At 34.4% G+C, this 17970-nt stretch overlaps 1 protein-coding gene across 1 annotated transcript in view; it reads right to left on the reverse strand.

Moving 5' to 3' along the window:
• COL5A2 (collagen type V alpha 2 chain) overlaps positions 1 to 17970 on the reverse strand; it is a 136810-nt gene that overhangs the window by 58611 nt on the left and 60229 nt on the right. Inside the window, exons 2-6 of the mRNA XM_012812200.2 lie at positions 13800 to 14024; positions 7311 to 7324; positions 4385 to 4417; positions 3312 to 3344; positions 1862 to 1915 (exon numbers count right to left, since the gene is read on the reverse strand). Of these exons, the coding sequence (XP_012667654.1) occupies positions 1862 to 1915; positions 3312 to 3344; positions 4385 to 4417; positions 7311 to 7324; positions 13800 to 14024 (359 nt within the window). The remainder of the gene's footprint in view (positions 1 to 1861; positions 1916 to 3311; positions 3345 to 4384; positions 4418 to 7310; positions 7325 to 13799; positions 14025 to 17970) is intronic.

Consider the following 17970-nt stretch of genomic DNA (forward strand, 5'->3'; position numbering starts at 1 on the left):
CTAAATATCAAGTGTTAAGGTTAAGAAATCACGCTATGCATTATGAGACTTTTGTAGTGTTTAATGGTAATAGAAGGAGGTGGAAATGGTATTTATGATTGCAATAGCAATCAATCAATATTGTGACAGACACAGCTTTAATCCAGCTAAGCATTACCTAGAAAGCTTGGAACCCGAAGCAAAACATTCTATTTATACTAGGAAAGTTGGCCAAAACTACAAAGCAAAACCAAAAATTTTATTTAAAAAGTCAGTTGTTAAATGCCATCACACCACAGCTTATTAAGATTAAGAGAGGAACAGACATCCTTCTCAAGTATCTGCCAGGATTACCTTGCTAAATTCATCATAAATAACTAATCCCTACTCATCTCTCTCTCTCGCTACCGCTCACCTTTCTCTCTAACACACGCACACATACACACACATACGCACACTCATACTCAATTAACACTGACTGCTTTAGGCCTACCCAAAATAAGAAATAAAAATAAACCACATCACATATGGAGGAAAGTAGAAAAGAGAAAAGAAGAGGGTTACAGAATAGATTCACTGAATCCTAACCAGGTATTCTGGAAGTCTCACCAGTATTCCCATAGCAATTTCTACCTAGACTTAGGACCCAATGTTATAATTACTTATAGAGTACAAGTACATCGATGCAAAATGTTCTGCATGGCCGTCCACTCAACACCCACTTGATGTCATTTTCGACCTGTCTCTGTCATTTTAGACCCTGGACAAACATACAGACAGCTACCAGCAGTGTTTAAACTACCAGCACTGGTGAGACAGGTCTGCAGAACATCAACAAAGAACGAGGCACACAATACTCTGAACACAGCCTTGCTGCTCACCTCTGTGTCTATGCCCAACTTGGGGCATGGCCACGCACCTGCAAGCCTGCAAATACCATCCGTGCTCCAGCTCCGTTTCAGAAAAGAACACTGACATCGTACTATATACTTGGTGAAATGAGTGCATGCATAAAATAGTAACAAAGACAAAATGAGTGGCAAGCGTTCCTAGGGAAGTAGTCTACAATATGTTTTGTCCTCATTTATATATTCAAAGTATCTGTTACTTCCTTACTTATCTATTCCTCTCACTCAGATAATAGTAACTGCATTTTTAAAGTGCTGAATGTCCATTGAGAATTCAGTTTTAGAAGGTAACAGGGAAAATCAAACAGTACAATTTTTTTCTGAATGAAACACAGGATACATATTCTGTACAGGTAGGTAATAAGGAAAAATCTTTGATATGTATTTTATAATGGCCTCATATTTTATCAAGGGCATAGATGTGACTATGTTAAAGTGATAAGGTTGTTGATTTTTTGAATGACTCCTTTAATACCTTGACAGCAGCTTCCCAGTGAAAAGACAGAGTACTACCTGGTAAGTGAACCAGTTATACAACCACCTGAAAGAATATTTTGTTTTCTAATGATTTCTTTCTCCTTATCCACCTTGGTTACTTCCATAGCAGCCACAGATCACAGAACTTGGTGTTTTCTCTCAACAGGACATTCTTAGCATTGTCTACACATGAGCAATAACTTTTGAAAACAACATGATGCGTTAATTAGGTTAAATTTCACTCTATTTTAATTTGACCTCATAAAACAACAAGGAAATATCATTTGTGTTTTCTAATAATGGCCAATTATTAGCATGTCATAATTGCCTCTGTCTTAAGAGAGCTACACAATCACTTCCTGACCCAGATTCTTTGTAACATTTAATAGAGGTGAAACAAAAACAGAGCCTGGGCTCCGTGCTCTGTTCAGGGAAGGCCCTATAGACTGTGGGACTTGGTAGCCACTGGCAAGAAGAAACCCCCCACGTTAACTTACAGGTCTTCCCTTTGGGCCTCGCTCTCCTCTTGGTCCTTGTGATCCTGGAGGTCCCTAAAACAGAAAGTGATGATTATGCCTGCAAAACATTTACACATTTTTGTTGGATTTTTATAAGGTTTGCTTGATAAAAGAAAATTGGAAAACAGAAATATCACACTTCCTAATTCAGTGTCGTTGAAGACGACAGAGAATGAAGCCAGTAGCATACAAAACTTTGTATACATTGCAGAGCTGTTTATTCGAGCAGTGGAGCTGGAAGGCCTATAAAGAACTCAGTGCCCCATGTACTGGTGAGCTGAAGAGATTAGCTTGACTACTAATTGCAAAATTTTAAGAATCATTTTTGCTGTCTTTTTCCAAGTACAATTTTTGTCCTTAAATTTTGGTCACAAAATCCTACAGTTCTGATTTTGAAAACTATATAAATTTATAAGCCCCAAGTTTTCAATAGTTTCAGGGAATGCATTAAGTTCAAATTGGTAAGTGATACCCCATCACTGTTCAAGTTGCTGATGAAAGCAATGGAAAGACTGGCCTCTTAGCCTACTAAACACTGCTGCGTTACCTACATCCAGTCAGCTTTTTTTTTTAACTTGATTTATAATCACATATTTCTATTTTATACTTAATCCACTTTGAATTTTCAAATTATACTTGTGGTCATTTTTCCCTTAAAATAATAAATGACTATAATATTACAAAATTGGTGCTGCAGTACTGATATCTTAAAATAGCTTTTTTTTCCTAGAAGATGGTAGTTGTCAAGGGGATTTTATTTCTCTTCAAAAAATAATTTCAATTGGGACATGAAGATTAGAGTAAATTAGCATTTACTCAATCCAACATACAGCACTGTTTAAGAGCAAAACTTCAAAAGAATCAGAGAGGGTCTGTTAAAGCTATGTTAGGATTTTCCCTAAGTTGATTTGAAGTGTTTTCCAATTTACATGAAAGAAGTGTGTGTGTGTGTTATCCATCAAATTACCTATGAATGTTACTGATAATCAAACCTGAACTGATTAGTCTTTTAAACTAATCCAGAAATATGCTATTCTGATACATGTTTTCTCAAATTCTACTACAATATATGATTTATTTTTATTAAGCAATTAAAAGTAGTCCATCCTTAAGCATAGTCAGACAATAGACAAGTTAGCCCTAATTTCTATGAAGACAGTCATTCTAAAATTAGCAGTGTAAAAATAAATTGTTTTGCCTTTCTCATGACCAATAGTAGCACCAATAAATAAGGAATTTCAGAATGAAATGATCCCCTATTTACCATTTATTGCTGCAAAGGAAGGCTTAGTTTGAAGATGCTTCAAGATAACATGTTTCAAGAAACCAAGCATAATTGTTTACAGTCTATTGTCTTCTCATAGCTGTAAGGATTTTTGGTATTTCATAGAACCCAAGAGTACCATGGATACTGGTAGAAGATACTTACTGCCGGCCCTGGACGACCACGTATGCCTGTTACCTAAACAATAAATGAGATAATTTGTAAAGGTAATATTTCTACAGACAGTCTCAAAAGTCAATAGCCAAACCAATAAGAATAACAACGAAAGTCTTAGTAATTTTTTAAAAAAACAAATGGATGTTGTCAACTGATGCTCGTTTCTCCCTTGCCTTACAACCTAAGGCATTATCTAATTTAGACTTTAATACAGGGAGCCAGTACTGGCGCAGTGATTAAGAGCACCAACGCTAGAGAAAAGTGGCTTAGGTTCAAATATTGACACTACTCCTGCCTTACCGATGTGTGATCTCGGACAAATAACTTACTACTTATCTTCTCTCTGCTTCAGTTTACTGAAAATGGGACCTTACGTGTAAACTTAAATATAAAATGATAATAATGATTATAAAATAACCTCCTTCCCAGAGTTGTGATGATAAATATAGTATAATGTTAAGCACTTAGCATCTAAGACACAGTAAGTATACACAAGTGTTTTTAAATGAAATAGAACAACATGAATGATTTACATTTTAGGTAAAAACAAGCTAATTTAAAGATAAAGCAAACCTGTAAATATTGCCCAATAAATGAACATGTATATGATTTTGTCTTAGAAGACTGATATTACCTCCTTTAAGACATATGAATAGAAAGAATTTTTATCCTATTAAATAATATACTTTTTATCATCTATGAGTCTAAAGAAGTCTTAAGAATTCTTAAGTAACATAGAATTTCAATCAGAATCAAGGCATATTTCCAAAAGTGTGGAACAGTAAACCACTATGCTCACACTAATATTATGATCACTGTATATCCACACACAGTGTATTTAATTTTATAAAGCCACGATTTTCTACCTTCATTCATGGAACTGTAAAAGTCAGGAATATGGAACATTAAATAATGCATTAAATAATTAATCTATTTTTGTTTGCTTGTATTATGCTATGAAATAATTGATTTCTGTATTTGAGACTATGTATATAAGCCATACTGTACAGCCATACTATAGCTAAGTTCATTAAAGGTATATTAAAACAGCATTTACTTACAACAGGCACTAATCCTGGTTCTCCTTTTTGTCCCTACAAGGTAAAATAAATTTTCAGTTAGTAAAATATAATGACTTGTTGGGCATGAACATGATACACTAGAATATGTCAAGTAAACATTGGGAATTTCTATTTTTAATTAAAAAATAACATTACAATGAATATCATTCTTTATAAAAGTTTGTTTGCACTTTGGATTAATGCCCTATAATATACTTTTAGAAGTTAAATTTATAAATTGAAGATCTTATATACCTTCAAGGTTTTTGATCCAGATCCCAAAATTGTACGCCTAAAACATATAATCTAATTATATCTTTCCAATAATATCTCATACCAGACAAAATTTTATAGAATGAAAGCTATTATATCTTCATAATCTTAATGATGGATTCAATGTCAGAATTAACAATAACCTGATCAGATTCACTGATTCTAATGTGGAGATAGTGAATAGTCTGTAATTTGGGAATAAATTGAGAATTCAAAAGAGGAAAAGAAGAGAGAGTTCAACAGGGAAAATTCAGAATAGAAACTCAAAGGACAACCCGCACAAGGACAAGGGGAAGAAAGGATCGACATATATGGCTTCAAAGTAAAATCGGCTTATTTCTACACTTCCATATCTGCTAACTTCTAGATTGAGACTTTCCATTTTTAAAGTAACAAACGTAACAAAACTTCACCTTGTAAGCTACAAAAGAAGAGATTTTTAAAATGACAAGGGATTTGAATTTTTTAGAAAGAGTATATAAATTTGTGTCCAATAAATAAAGAATTTTATGAGATGATGCTGATAAAAATGCTTCTTCTGTAACGAGTCTAGTAAAACAATTTAAAAGAGAAGACAAATCATTTCAGCCAAACTGAGAAAAACAGAATAGGCTGCTAAAAATAGTTGAGTCATCTCCATTCTAAGAGACTGGTAAGCAAATGTAGACTTTATTCTTATTTTGTATGTAGGGGAATAGAACTCTATCTTGCTTAACTAAATTAAAGGTTTTTTGATATCTTACATCAATGTTCTATTGTTCTACAGTGTTTAATAAGGGATTAAGTATCCAATTATAGTTTCTGATTATAAATTCCTAATGATTCCATACATTTCTTATATGTGATTTAAGTCACAAATGTAACTATTAGTTTCTACAGTGTTTGTGAATACAGGTTTGGAATAAGTGAATTTATATGGAATGATAATTTGTGTCTAAAGTTTCATTAAATTTGATTTTCATATCTACTGAGAACATAAACTTCAGGTACTCAGATTCAAATGAGAATTACACTTATTTAACAGTTAATACCATATGAACATGTTTTATAACTTTTATGGGATGCCATTACTCTGGTGACAGTCACAGTAATTTTCCTAAATTTGTGTCATCTGCATCATTTGCTTTAGACAGAGATGTAAAAAAAAACTCAGTGATATTTTAAAGTTAAAATTAATTAATTAGTTAAAAATCAATATGGATATAATACAAGAACAAAATACATGTTTATAGCATTGCTCTATTCTCAAGTTTCTTATGAGACCTGATGATAAATGAAAACAAGTCAAAAAGACGGTGGCACCTAGGGTGGTGCCTGTGGCTCAAGTAGTAGGGCACTAGCCCCATATACCAAAGGTGGCAGGTTCAGGCCCAGCCCCAGCCTAAAACTGAAAAAAAAATGAAAAGAAAGAAAGAAAAAGATGGTGGCACCTAAGTAAAGTCTGCTAAAATCACAGTCCTATTAATGTATCCCTCACTCAGCTGTTGTATATTGCCTTTAAAGAAAGGCAGTAAATGGCAGAGCCTGCCAGTTGTCTCAGCAAGTTGGATAACCACTAACTGAATTCCAGGGCAGTTCTCACTGGTAGGCTTTTTTTTTTTTCCTGTATCACAGATCTGTCCATGTATTTGTATAATTTATTTAAGGCCTATAATAATTTCTAAAATTTCAATTTTAGTTTTCAGATATAAATTAAAGTAAGCTGAATACATTTTTTCAATACCTCTCCTTTGACATATATTCAAATCTAAATAGCTTTGCTTACATTTATTCCTAATTAACCCAATGTATGGTATTGTCCTTAAAGCACAAAAGTGGCCATGGCTTCACCTTGATAGCATCACTATTTGTCAGGAAGTTATAACATTGTTTATCTTATTATCTTGTCATAGCACTTAATTGATGTCTCTTGTGTGCAAAGTAAATGAAATTTATGAAAATTGAGGTCACTGCCATTTTCACTCCCTTGATCTCTGTGCCCAAAGTGTTTGGAGAGAATTGAAGCAAATGCCATAATTTTAAAGATAAATAAAAAACTAAGAGCATGCCAAGGGGAAAAGAACTCTTCTTCTCTCAGTAGGATTACCCATGTCTAGACAAGTGACCAATTGGCTAGTTGGACAAAGATCACGGATATAGCCCACCTTATTCACCTGAGTGTAAAGCGTATATCCAGGCTCCTTAGAGGTAAGGGACAGGAAAGAAGGGGAGGCAATGTTTGTTCGGTAAAATGGTCAATTAATTCTGAATCTTTACTTTCCAACCAGTGGTAGAGGGACCACAATCCGTCAAAGTAGAAATGATATTCCTCCTTCTTTCCTTTATCTCTTCCTTCTGTTATTCTTTCCTTTCTTTCATCAAAAGTATATTTTGCTTCAAAAATATGTAAAGTATATACTAGCATAATGGTAAATTCAAAGAATACAAAGGTTAGATACATTCTCAGTCCCTAAAGAGTTTACAACTTTCAGACAAAAACAGATATATAAACAGAAAATTAATCAAAATGTGAATGGAATAGCCATGGATGTTGTTTAGAAACATAGCAGCTGTATTTGTACTCTTTACAAAAGATTGCAGAAGACAGCTCTCTATGGATAGTACTAGAAATAATTCTACTTATGAAAAAGAAACTATGCAAAGTAAAACTTACCTTTCTTCCTCTACCTATAAAAAGAAAAGAATAAGTGTGTTATTTTATGAAGAAACAATTCTTGAGAATCTGATCATATTTACTGTAATTTCTGCAATCACAATTTAACTTAAACAGGTTACCCTATCACTGGTAGAACTCCAAAGCAAATTAAAATGGATTATAATTTACATACAAGGCAAAATAATGCATCCTTTTGGAAAATTCTGACATAATTTTAATATTCTTCACAACATTTACGTAGCATGTAAAGTTTGTTAAATTATAAAATTAGTTATTAAAGTTATAGTGAATTCTCTATTTTTATTCCTTTTTTTTTTTTTTGGAGACAGAGTCTCGCTTTGTCTCCCTCAGTAGAGTCTGTGGCATCACAGTTCACAGCAACCTCCAACTCCCGGGCTTAGGCGATTCTCTTGCCCTCAGCCTCCCAAGTAACTGGGACTACAGGCACCTGCCACAACGCCTGGCTATTTTTTGTTGCAGTTTGCCCAGGCCAGGTTTGAGCCCGCCATCCTCGGTATATGGGGCCAGTGCCACAGGCGCTGCCCATCTATTTTTATTCCTTATATTCTTTATAAGTTAGGCTTTTCATTCAGATGGTTTAAAAAAAAAAACATATTAATAAAATTTACAAAGCAAATACAGACTCCTTTTTCTACCTTTTCCATAATGTTCTTCATCTGTCTTTCTATATTATACATTTTTAAATCTCAGAGATCATTGCTAATCATTATATAGATTCATTATTTTTTCCCATAATTTTTTTACAAGATTCCATTGCATGAATCTATCACAATTTAACTAATCTTCATTTTTCATCATGATAGACGCTTGAATTGTTTCTAATCTTTTCTATTACCAGGATTTAATTTATCACTAACCAGGACAATTTGAAGAATAAAAGTGAGAGCTACTGTTTATTTTGCCAAGAACACTGGAATTACTTGAGCTTTGGGCAAGTTGAGATAGATGGCTTTATTAGTTATTACAAATAATACTATAGTGAAGAGTGGTTAATAATAGTTACTTATGTAACCACATGCAAGGATATCTGTAGGACAAATTCTTCAATATCTCTTATGAGTCAAAGGGAATAGGCATTTGTGGTTTGGCAGTATTACCAATACCCCTTCACGAAGGTTATACCACTTTACACTTCTATAATTAAAGTACATATTTCCTCTCAGGCAAAATACAGTGATACTCAGTCTCTTATCAAGCATTTTAATTTCAGCCAGTTTAATAGATGAAACACGTTAGCTCAGTATAGTTGTAATTCACTTTCTTTTTTTTTTTTTAGGTGCACAAAATTTTATTTCCATTTCGTCCAAGGCTTGGGAGAGGACTCCAGGGGGGGTTAAAAAGCTGCCTTGTGGCTGGAGGGAGAGGCTCCGACAGAAGCCCTGGTACTTTGAGAAGGGCTCCTCAGAGGTCGCTGGGCTCCGCAGGCTCTAGTCGTGCCTGAGAGTGAGCCTTTCCAGAGATGCCTGCCCTGCCCAGCCTGGGGTACAGTGGAGGCTGGGCAGGTGGTCCCCCCCGCTTTTTGATGAGTTTAACTCTGCATCTAGGAAGTGGGTCTCCCGCAAGTCACAGTGATGAGCGTCTGTGCGGGCAGAACCCGGGACATGAAGACCCAAAACAGCCTGGTTGAGGCTCTTCTCCAGGGCCAAGGCAGCTTCCACTGGGTCCAGGGTTGGGCCCCATTCATCTTGCAATGGCTTCTGCACGTCCTGGAACAGAGCGTGGCCACCCTGCTGGTTTTGCATCTTAGAGAGAAGCCCAGCGCGTCCGCCCACCCGCGAACGAACTGGCCGGAGCTTTTCACACCGTCAGCGCGGTGGAAATGGGAGCCCAGAGGGAGGAGGGTGCAGGAGGCCCGCAGGTGCAGATGGACCAGGCGGTTGACGGCTGCCCTACACTGGTGGAATAATTTTTGAAGAATCTGGCTGTTCATGGTTGATCACTAATAGGGAACTAACCACAAAAAAGAGGTTCCAGAAGCAGGAGATGGCCGTGAAGATGTTCCCAGAGGTTGCAAGTGGAAAGAGACGGGAAAGCTGCTAAAGGCTGGGAGAAAGGGAGTCCCAGTTCCTCCAAACACTGTGGAGGTGATCCAAGGGATCGCCTCACACGCTGCTCACATTTATTTTATTATGACAAAATTTGACAGTCTTGTTATATAGTGAAGAATCATTTTTATTTCCTTTTTAAAAATTATTAGCTAATTTCCTTTGCCTATATTTTTCTTTGGTCATTGACCTTGTAATTATTTGTATCAAGATGTCTTTACATGTAAATATATTATTCCTTGTGAATTAAATTACAATTTTTTACCATGTTCTTTTTGTGTGTCATACAAATGTCTATGATTTCTATGGCTTCTACATTTTGAATCGGAATCAAGAAAGACTTTGAATCAGAATTAAGAAGAAAACATATACTTTATCTTCATAGAGTTATTCTGATAATTGTGTTTATTACTAGATATCCAAATATTGAATTATTCTTGCATTTGTGAAATTATCTCCACTTTTTATGGCTAACTATTAATTTAACATGCTAACATATTTGATAATTTATTAGCAAAACTTCAAAAGTATGCCTTCTCTTTCAGTGTTCAAGTGGATTTTCAAAGCATTACATTCATCTGATTTTGTATGTGTGCTTGGGGCACAGCTGTGAAACTACCTGAACCTGTTGATTTTTGAGGATCCAGCCGCTTTACCATTTCTCTGTTTCTTCCAAGGAAAGCTGTGTCCTCAGCTTTTCTCTTTCTACTAGGGATAATCTTGGTACATTATATTTTCCTAGAAAATTAGCCATTTCTTATGGATTTTGCTAAAATAAAGTTGTGTAAAGTAGCCAATTGTGATCTTTTATATTTTCTTAATTTTCATTAAGTAATTTTCTCCTTATCATTTCTTAATTTAGGTTAATTTACTTTCTTGGCATTTCTATAGGACCATCTTTTGAATCCACATATTATTTCTACTTATTTCAGTTTTCTCACTTTTCATGCTCTGCCTTATTCTTCATAAAGTTTTTCTTTCACTTATTTTCAGTTTATTTCGCTATTTTATAACTTTTAGATATGGATGCTAAATGCACATATTTTTATTTTTCATTTTTACTTTCATAAGCACAGAGCTATGACTTTGTATTATTTTAAAAACTGAAACACATTCTTCTTAGTAAAGTATCACAAGAATGGAGAAGAAGAATCCAATGTATTCAAAACTAATATGAAGCCAATAGGTGATCTTAATACATGCCGACATAAGAGAAAAACTAAAATCAATTCAAGATGAGAGGTGGAGACATGAGGGAGAAGGGAGGAGCACACCCGTGTCCCACTTAGTGGGCACAATTTAGGGAATATAGCACACCTCCTGGGGATAGGACAAGGACTCTACCTTGTTGCTATTAGCAATGTTGCCAATAAGTCTCCTGGTGTAACTATTTTGAATAGGGTAATGCAATATCTGAAGAAGCCAGATGATGGTGCAATGAGAAGAGAGAGGGGGGAGAACAAGTCTCATCTCCTCAGGCTGACAGCTTCTCTAGCCTAAGCTACTAGCTGATGACCTCAGCTGCCTGCACTGCTGATTTCCCCATGCTGGGATAGTCACTCAGACATCCGCCTGACTGGGCACCTTCAGACTCCTTTCTTCTCAATTAGCAGTAAAGGTGTGGCCTGCCTGTGGGAATCACCCTGGCTTTTGAAGGGCCCATGAGGTTTCAGCCTACCTATTCCCACACTCCTAACAAATGCAAACATTGTAACCTAATTCTTTGTACTCTCAAATTAACCTGAAACCAACCAACAAACAAAAAATGTTTCACTGTATACTCAAGAATCTCTGTTTTAGTCCTGGTGTATAAAAAGATTTATATTTTGGCCCTACTATTTTAACTTAACATTATTCTTTTACCTTACTCTCAGATTTATATTTGTTTAGACAGTTTCTATTAGTTCCACCGAAGTGAGCAATGATAAAAATGGCAGTTTCCTGTTTCTTACCTGTCCCACACCTTTTCTTCTAGCATTCAGTTTTAGACAAGGAAATGCTTGTCCTTAGCATTTGTAGTATTAAATGTGCTATGCCTTTGTCCACGTGATTTTTTAGGTTTGAATGACAATGTTTGATTTCCATCCTTAAAGACATTGATTTACCAAACTCACTCTGTTTCACACTTTCTTTTTTTGCCTTCTTAATAAACATAAGAACTTGGTAATTATATATTAGTTTTGTAATCATTTTTATAACGTCAGAATCTATATTCACCCTCCCATTTGTCACCCTAACTCACACTTTTATTTTAGTCTTTTTCTAGAGTTAAATATGATCAATGCTTACATAATTTCTTTGACAGTTTCCACGACTAAATCTTGGTTGCTTGTGTTTTCCCCATGATAGTTTTCCAAAGGAAATTATAGAAACAGTATTTCCGGATTTCCTGTGTGTTCAAAAAATTTCTTATGTAATACATTTTACATAAGAAGAAAGGGTAGATTTACATTTAGACTTGACTTTATATATTTCTTTCCTAGAGAAACATGCATATTGATACCCTGTCCTCTGGCATTGGATGTTATGGGAAATTTTGTTACTTGTCTGAATATTTTTCTCTTTAGAAACAACCTATTGTTTTTATCTGGCTTTCCAAAGAATTCTTTATCTCTTTAAAGCTTAATGACTATTTTAAGTTAGGTATAGCTCTATGTTGACTCTTCTGGGCCAATTTTTTTCAGACACGTGGATTCCATTTTGTTTAGGGACATTAGATAGAATTTCCTTTCAGAAAGTTTTCTTGTATTACATCATTATTTTTCTGATCCACTGCATTAATTTCTTTTGGAGGGACTCTTCTTCAGGGATATCCTCTATAAATCCTCTACATTTTCTTTAATTCTTTATAAATTTTAATTTATCATTCTTACCTTCCCATTTATATCGTCTATATTCCTTGCTTTATTTTGTGTAGCATCACTTTCCTTTGTGTGCCTTCCTACTTCATCTTCATTTCTCTGGCAGTCTTAGTTTTTCTTGTATTTTTTATCTAACTTTTGCTTTTCTCTGATTCCTGGCCTTCTTTCTTAGAGTCCTTTATTAAGTTCTATTTAGTTCATGATAAAATGATTGGTCAGAATTTTTATGTGATACCTTTATTGGCAATATCTTTATTGGTGTGTTTTTTATCTCACAAATTTAACTAATTTCTCCTACTTTTTTTCTTGTAGTATTTCTTCACACTGCTGTTGACAAATTCTTTTTCATTATTCTTCTAAGAATGGATTTTATTTTCCAGATCAGCTATTTATAGAAAGTTATATATTATACAGAGTTTTCTGGTATTCCCCCCCCCACCACTATTTTAAAACTCAACTTATCTCCACAGGTTTAATTTTATTGTAATCTAGGGTTTCTTCGATAACTTTATCTGCCTTAGATGGCCTTACATATCATGTTTTTAACTCTTTCTATTGTATCTTTCTTATCACATTGTTGAAAATTGAGTTTAGTTAGGTGTTTAATCAAAGCTCATTGCTATTATTGAATGATATCCAACAGAAGTAAGTTGCTATCTTATGTTTCAGAGTACGAACTACTTAGTATTTCATTATATTTGTTATTTGCAATGGAATTTTGTAAAAAAAAAAAAAAAGGACTTTGACATTGTGATAATGATACGTGCAAGTCTCATGATTGCTTAGACAAATAATCTAGAAGTTTAATATTACCCAATTCCTTAAAACAGATAAATATAAACTTTTAATCCTTATATGCAAATCTCTTTAACATATGTACTCATACCCAAATATATAATCTCTTTTAAACACAGATACTTTTTCTATAAAAGATTCTAAGAACTTGGACACTGGCCCCATATACTAGAGGTGGCAGGTTCACAACCCACCCCGGCCAAAAACTGAAAAAAAAATTTTTTTTTTTAAAGAACTATGACTTATTCTTTTCTCCTGGAAATCCGTTTTATTCTCTTGTTTTACCTGCCTAGACAACATTAAAAGCATTCTGCATTGATAAGCCCATGTAATAGAGGCTGGTATGCCACTAAATTAAGAATAATTCTTCATTTCCTCAGGAAAAGTTGGCACCAAGGAAGATAAATGTGTTTTCCAGATCTTCTTTTGAGCATTAATGAACTTCATAGAAAACTAAAAATTATCTTGGTGACACACATGATGGATATGGTAAACAAATAACCATCTTAAGTGGCATAAGAAAGTCTGCAATTAGACATAACCACACAAAATTCAGCCCCAAATTCCTGTGATATTTAACAGGAAATTACTGTTTGCTTCTTTCTAACATTAGATAAAGAGGATGAACAGAATCCTTAACCACAAAGGCCATTGAAAATCTGCTTAATTATTCTCTTGGGGTCTTGACCCCTAAGAGTGAAAAACATTATAATTACAAATATGAGTCATTGGACCAGATCTAAGTAGGCCCTAAACGTTCTTACCAAAGTTGTTATTGCCACCTCCAGCTGTTTGGGAACAGACAGGACAGCATTCTCCAGGAGGAGTTATAGGGTCAGCACAGTCAAGAACTTCTTGGCACTCTATCTTGTCACAAAGAATAGCTCCATTGTCACAGACACAGATCTGACAAGGGGCAGGTTTCCAAATGTCCCTGTTTAAGTACATCTGGCCATTCTGAGTGCAGGCTATTTCTTCACCATATCCTTCTAAAATGAGAAGAAAAGAGAAGAAGATTAGTAATCTGAAATTTTAGAATTTGGAAAATATTTAAGGTGAGTCATCTTGTGGATTCCAAAAAATCTTGACTAAGAAGTAACTGTCCAAGGACCCAAACACAGATGATCTTATAATATTTCATTTAGTACTGACATATTAAATTACATGTAATTCACCATGAACTGACTTTAATACCATCCCATATTGAGTGGAGAAAGTGATCTTTTTAACCAGAGAATGCTTCCTACAACATTTTAGTTTTGAATGTATGAGGTATGAAAGATTAAACAAGAGAATATCAGTAACGAAAGATAAAAACAAATCATTTGAAAATGAGAAAAAGCATAGCTCAAAACAGAATATGTGATTTTAGTGTTTGGTGAATACTATATGAATTCCAACTCACTAAAAATTTTAGTAAATGCCATAATCAGAGACAATATGTATTCATGTACCAGGAAGAAAAACTTCAAAAGATAAAAATGCAATTTTGGGATTTTGTGATGTGGGCTAATCTTACTTGAGTTAGGCGATATCTCAAAGTGGTTTTGATTTGCATTTCTCTGATGATTAAAAATGATGAGAATTTTTTATGTGTTTATAGGTATGGATGTAGAGAGAAAGGAACACTTCTACACTGTTGGTGGTACTGCAAACTAATACAACTTTTTTGGAAAGAAGTATGGAGAATTCTTAAGGAACTGAAAGTTAACCTACCGTTTTATCCTGCAATATCATTACTAGGTATATACCCAGATGAACAAAAATCATTTTACAACAAATACATTTGCACCATAACGTTTATTGCAGCCCAATTCACAATAGCCAAGTCATGGAAATAGCCTAAATGCCCATCAACCAAGATGGATAAGCAAATTGTGGTATATGTATACCATGAAATACTATGCAGCCATAAAAGAGGGAGACTTTACACCTTTTATGTTTACCTGGATGGAACTGGAACATATTTTTCTTAGTAAAGTATCTTGATAATGGGGAAAAAAGTATCCAATGTACTCAATACTATTATGAAACCAATATATAAACACTTACACGTTCATACGAATGATAAAACACAAAGATATTCCAGAAAGAAAGAAGGAAGAGAAGAAAGAGGGGAGGGGAGGGGGGATGCCGGGAGGAAAGAGGGCATTTGGCAGGATATCTCCTGATATACACAAGGCAAGGGTACATTTCACAACAGCTAAGAGTATATTATAAATGTCATACCACAAAAATAAGTAAGTGAGGTGATGGTTAGGTTAACTAGTTTGATTTAAGTATTCCACATTGCATATCAAATCATTACTTTGTACCCCATAAATGTATACATTTATGATTTAATAAAAATTAAGTTAAAAAAGAGAAAATGCATATGGGTTTATTAAATCATTTTAAAGTATAAAGCAAAAAATGTCTGGGTGTGGTGGCTCACACCTATAATCTAGCACCTTAGGAGGCCAATGTGGAAAGATTGCTTGAGGTCAGGAGTTCAAGAATTGGCCTGAGCAAAAGCAAGACTTTGTCTCTACAAAAAAAAAAAAAAAAAAAAAAACAGAAAAATTAGTTGGGCATGGTGGCATGTGCCTACTCTCCCAGCTACTCAGGAGCTGAGGCAGGAGGATAACTTGAGTCCAGGAATTTGAGGTTGCAGTGAGCTATGGTGACACCCCTCCACTGTAGGCAGGGTGACAGTGCAAGACTCTATTTCAAAATATGTAAGTATATATAAAGTTAAAAAAATAACAACCATGTCATATTTCTTACAATAGTTTTCCATTATATATCCTAAACTAAAGGTATTTATGAAGTGTAGCAGAAGTGCCAAACTTATACAGGTGATGAGTTAATAATTTTTTAATCAAAATTAATTAAGAAAAATCATAATCAAATGATTACAAGTTATATAATATTTTCTAAAACAGTCTTCTACATTTGGATAAAAATTGAAGAAAGATTAGGAAAATATATACACACAAGTGCACTCATAATAATAGCAGTTCTATTATAGATTTACTATCAAGTAAGCACATATATTACATCAAGTATTTTAACACATTATGTGGTTCAGATCACCCTTGCTTAATCCTTCAGAAGCGTGGCAATTACTTAAATTCAAAACTCCTTTATAAAGGCTAATGGCCTTCCCTCCCAGTCCCCATACAACTTGATCCCTTTGGGGGTAACACCTCTTCCTCCTTTATCCCAGCCTCCCATGACTAGCCATCACAACTTGATAAATTTTCATGTGTCTCCAAAATTATTTTCTCACTACCCTATAAAAAAAATTAGTCTGCTTTTACCCAATTGCTGTTTTTCACAGAACTCTTCAAAGAACTTATTCATTCAGCCATTCCTTCATTCATTAAGTATACGTTATACACAAGGCAATTGACATGTAGGCAAAAATCACTGCCCTCAGGCAATGTATTATGATTGGTATTGATTTTTAAATTTTTATTGGTTTACTTTTTTACCTCTTCCACTAGACTGTAGCTCCATGAAAATAAAGACAAGATGTGTCTTGTTCATCCTTGTTTTTCTCTTTTTTCTTTTTTTTTTTAAATTTTCTTTCTTTATCCTTGTATCTCTAAAGCTTGACCCCATATCTTTTGTAGAGTTCCATTTAGTAAATACTTGTAGGCAGGATAGATACAAATGGATGAGTCTCAACTATGATTCATTAACTTCATGGCACAATATTAACCTTATACTTTGTAAAACTAAAAATTAAATAATGCACTTATAATCAGTTAATGAAAGATATTATCATTTGGCATATTAATATACCCAAATAATAATGAAGAACTACAGCTGAAAATTATTTTACCTTAACATAAAAATATTATGTAAAATCTACAAAGAACTCAAGTGAATCAGTGAGTAAAAAATAAACAACCCATTTAAAAAGTGGGCGGAAGACATAAAAAGAAACTATTTAATAGAAGATAGAGAAATGGTCAGTAAACACAGGAAAAAAAATCCTCAATGCACTAGTCATCAGAAAAATGCAAATTAAAACCACAACAAGATCATCTTACCCCTGTTAGGTTGGTTTTTATTAGAAATTCCAAAAACAGTATATGATGGTGTGGATGCAGAGAGAAAGGAATGCTTCTACACTGTTGGTGTGACTATAAATTAGTACAACCTCTATGGAAAACAGTATAGAGATTCCCCCCAAGAATAAAAACTAGACCTACCATTCAATCCAGCAAGCCCACTACAGGTATTTATCCAAAGGAAAGTGAGTCATTTTATCAAAAACATACCTATACTTGAAGGTTTATTGCTGCACAATTCACAATTGCAAAGATGTGGAATTAACCCCAGTGCCCATCGATTCTTGATTGGATTAGCAAAATGTATATGTGTACCAGGGAATACTGCTCAGACATAAAAAAGGATGAATTGATGCCTTTTGCAACAACTTGATGGTACTGGGGACCATTATCCTAATGAAGCATCTAAAGAATGGAAGAACAAGCACCACATATATTTGCTATTAAACTGGAACTAACTGATGCACACACATGGAAACAGAGGAAAGTAAAACTCAGTGGCAATCAAGTGGAGTTAGGGAAGGAAATGATGAAAACCTACCTAACAGGTACAGTGAACACTACCTGGGTGATGGCCACGGTTACAGCCCTGACTCAAGCATTACAAAAGAGATCCATGTAGCCAAAAGCATTTGCACTCCCTGAGTATTTTCAAATAAAGAAAGATGTTAAATTAAGAATTTACAATATACAGTTTTGTCAATCATACCTCAGTAAACTCAGAAAACTAACATTTTCCTCACTTCTCTCTGGAATATTTGTATCACATATGTAGTCTTTCACTGCAGACACTTGGCAAATGTAAAATAGCTTTTGGAGCATAACCACATTTTCATGGTTTGTGTGCTATTTTCAAAATGAGGACTAATTTTCT

Source organism: Otolemur garnettii, unplaced genomic scaffold, assembly GCF_000181295.1.
Source record: "Otolemur garnettii isolate 467f Iridium unplaced genomic scaffold, OtoGar3 scaffold00195, whole genome shotgun sequence".
NCBI classification, from domain to species: Eukaryota; Metazoa; Chordata; class Mammalia; order Primates; family Galagidae; genus Otolemur; species Otolemur garnettii.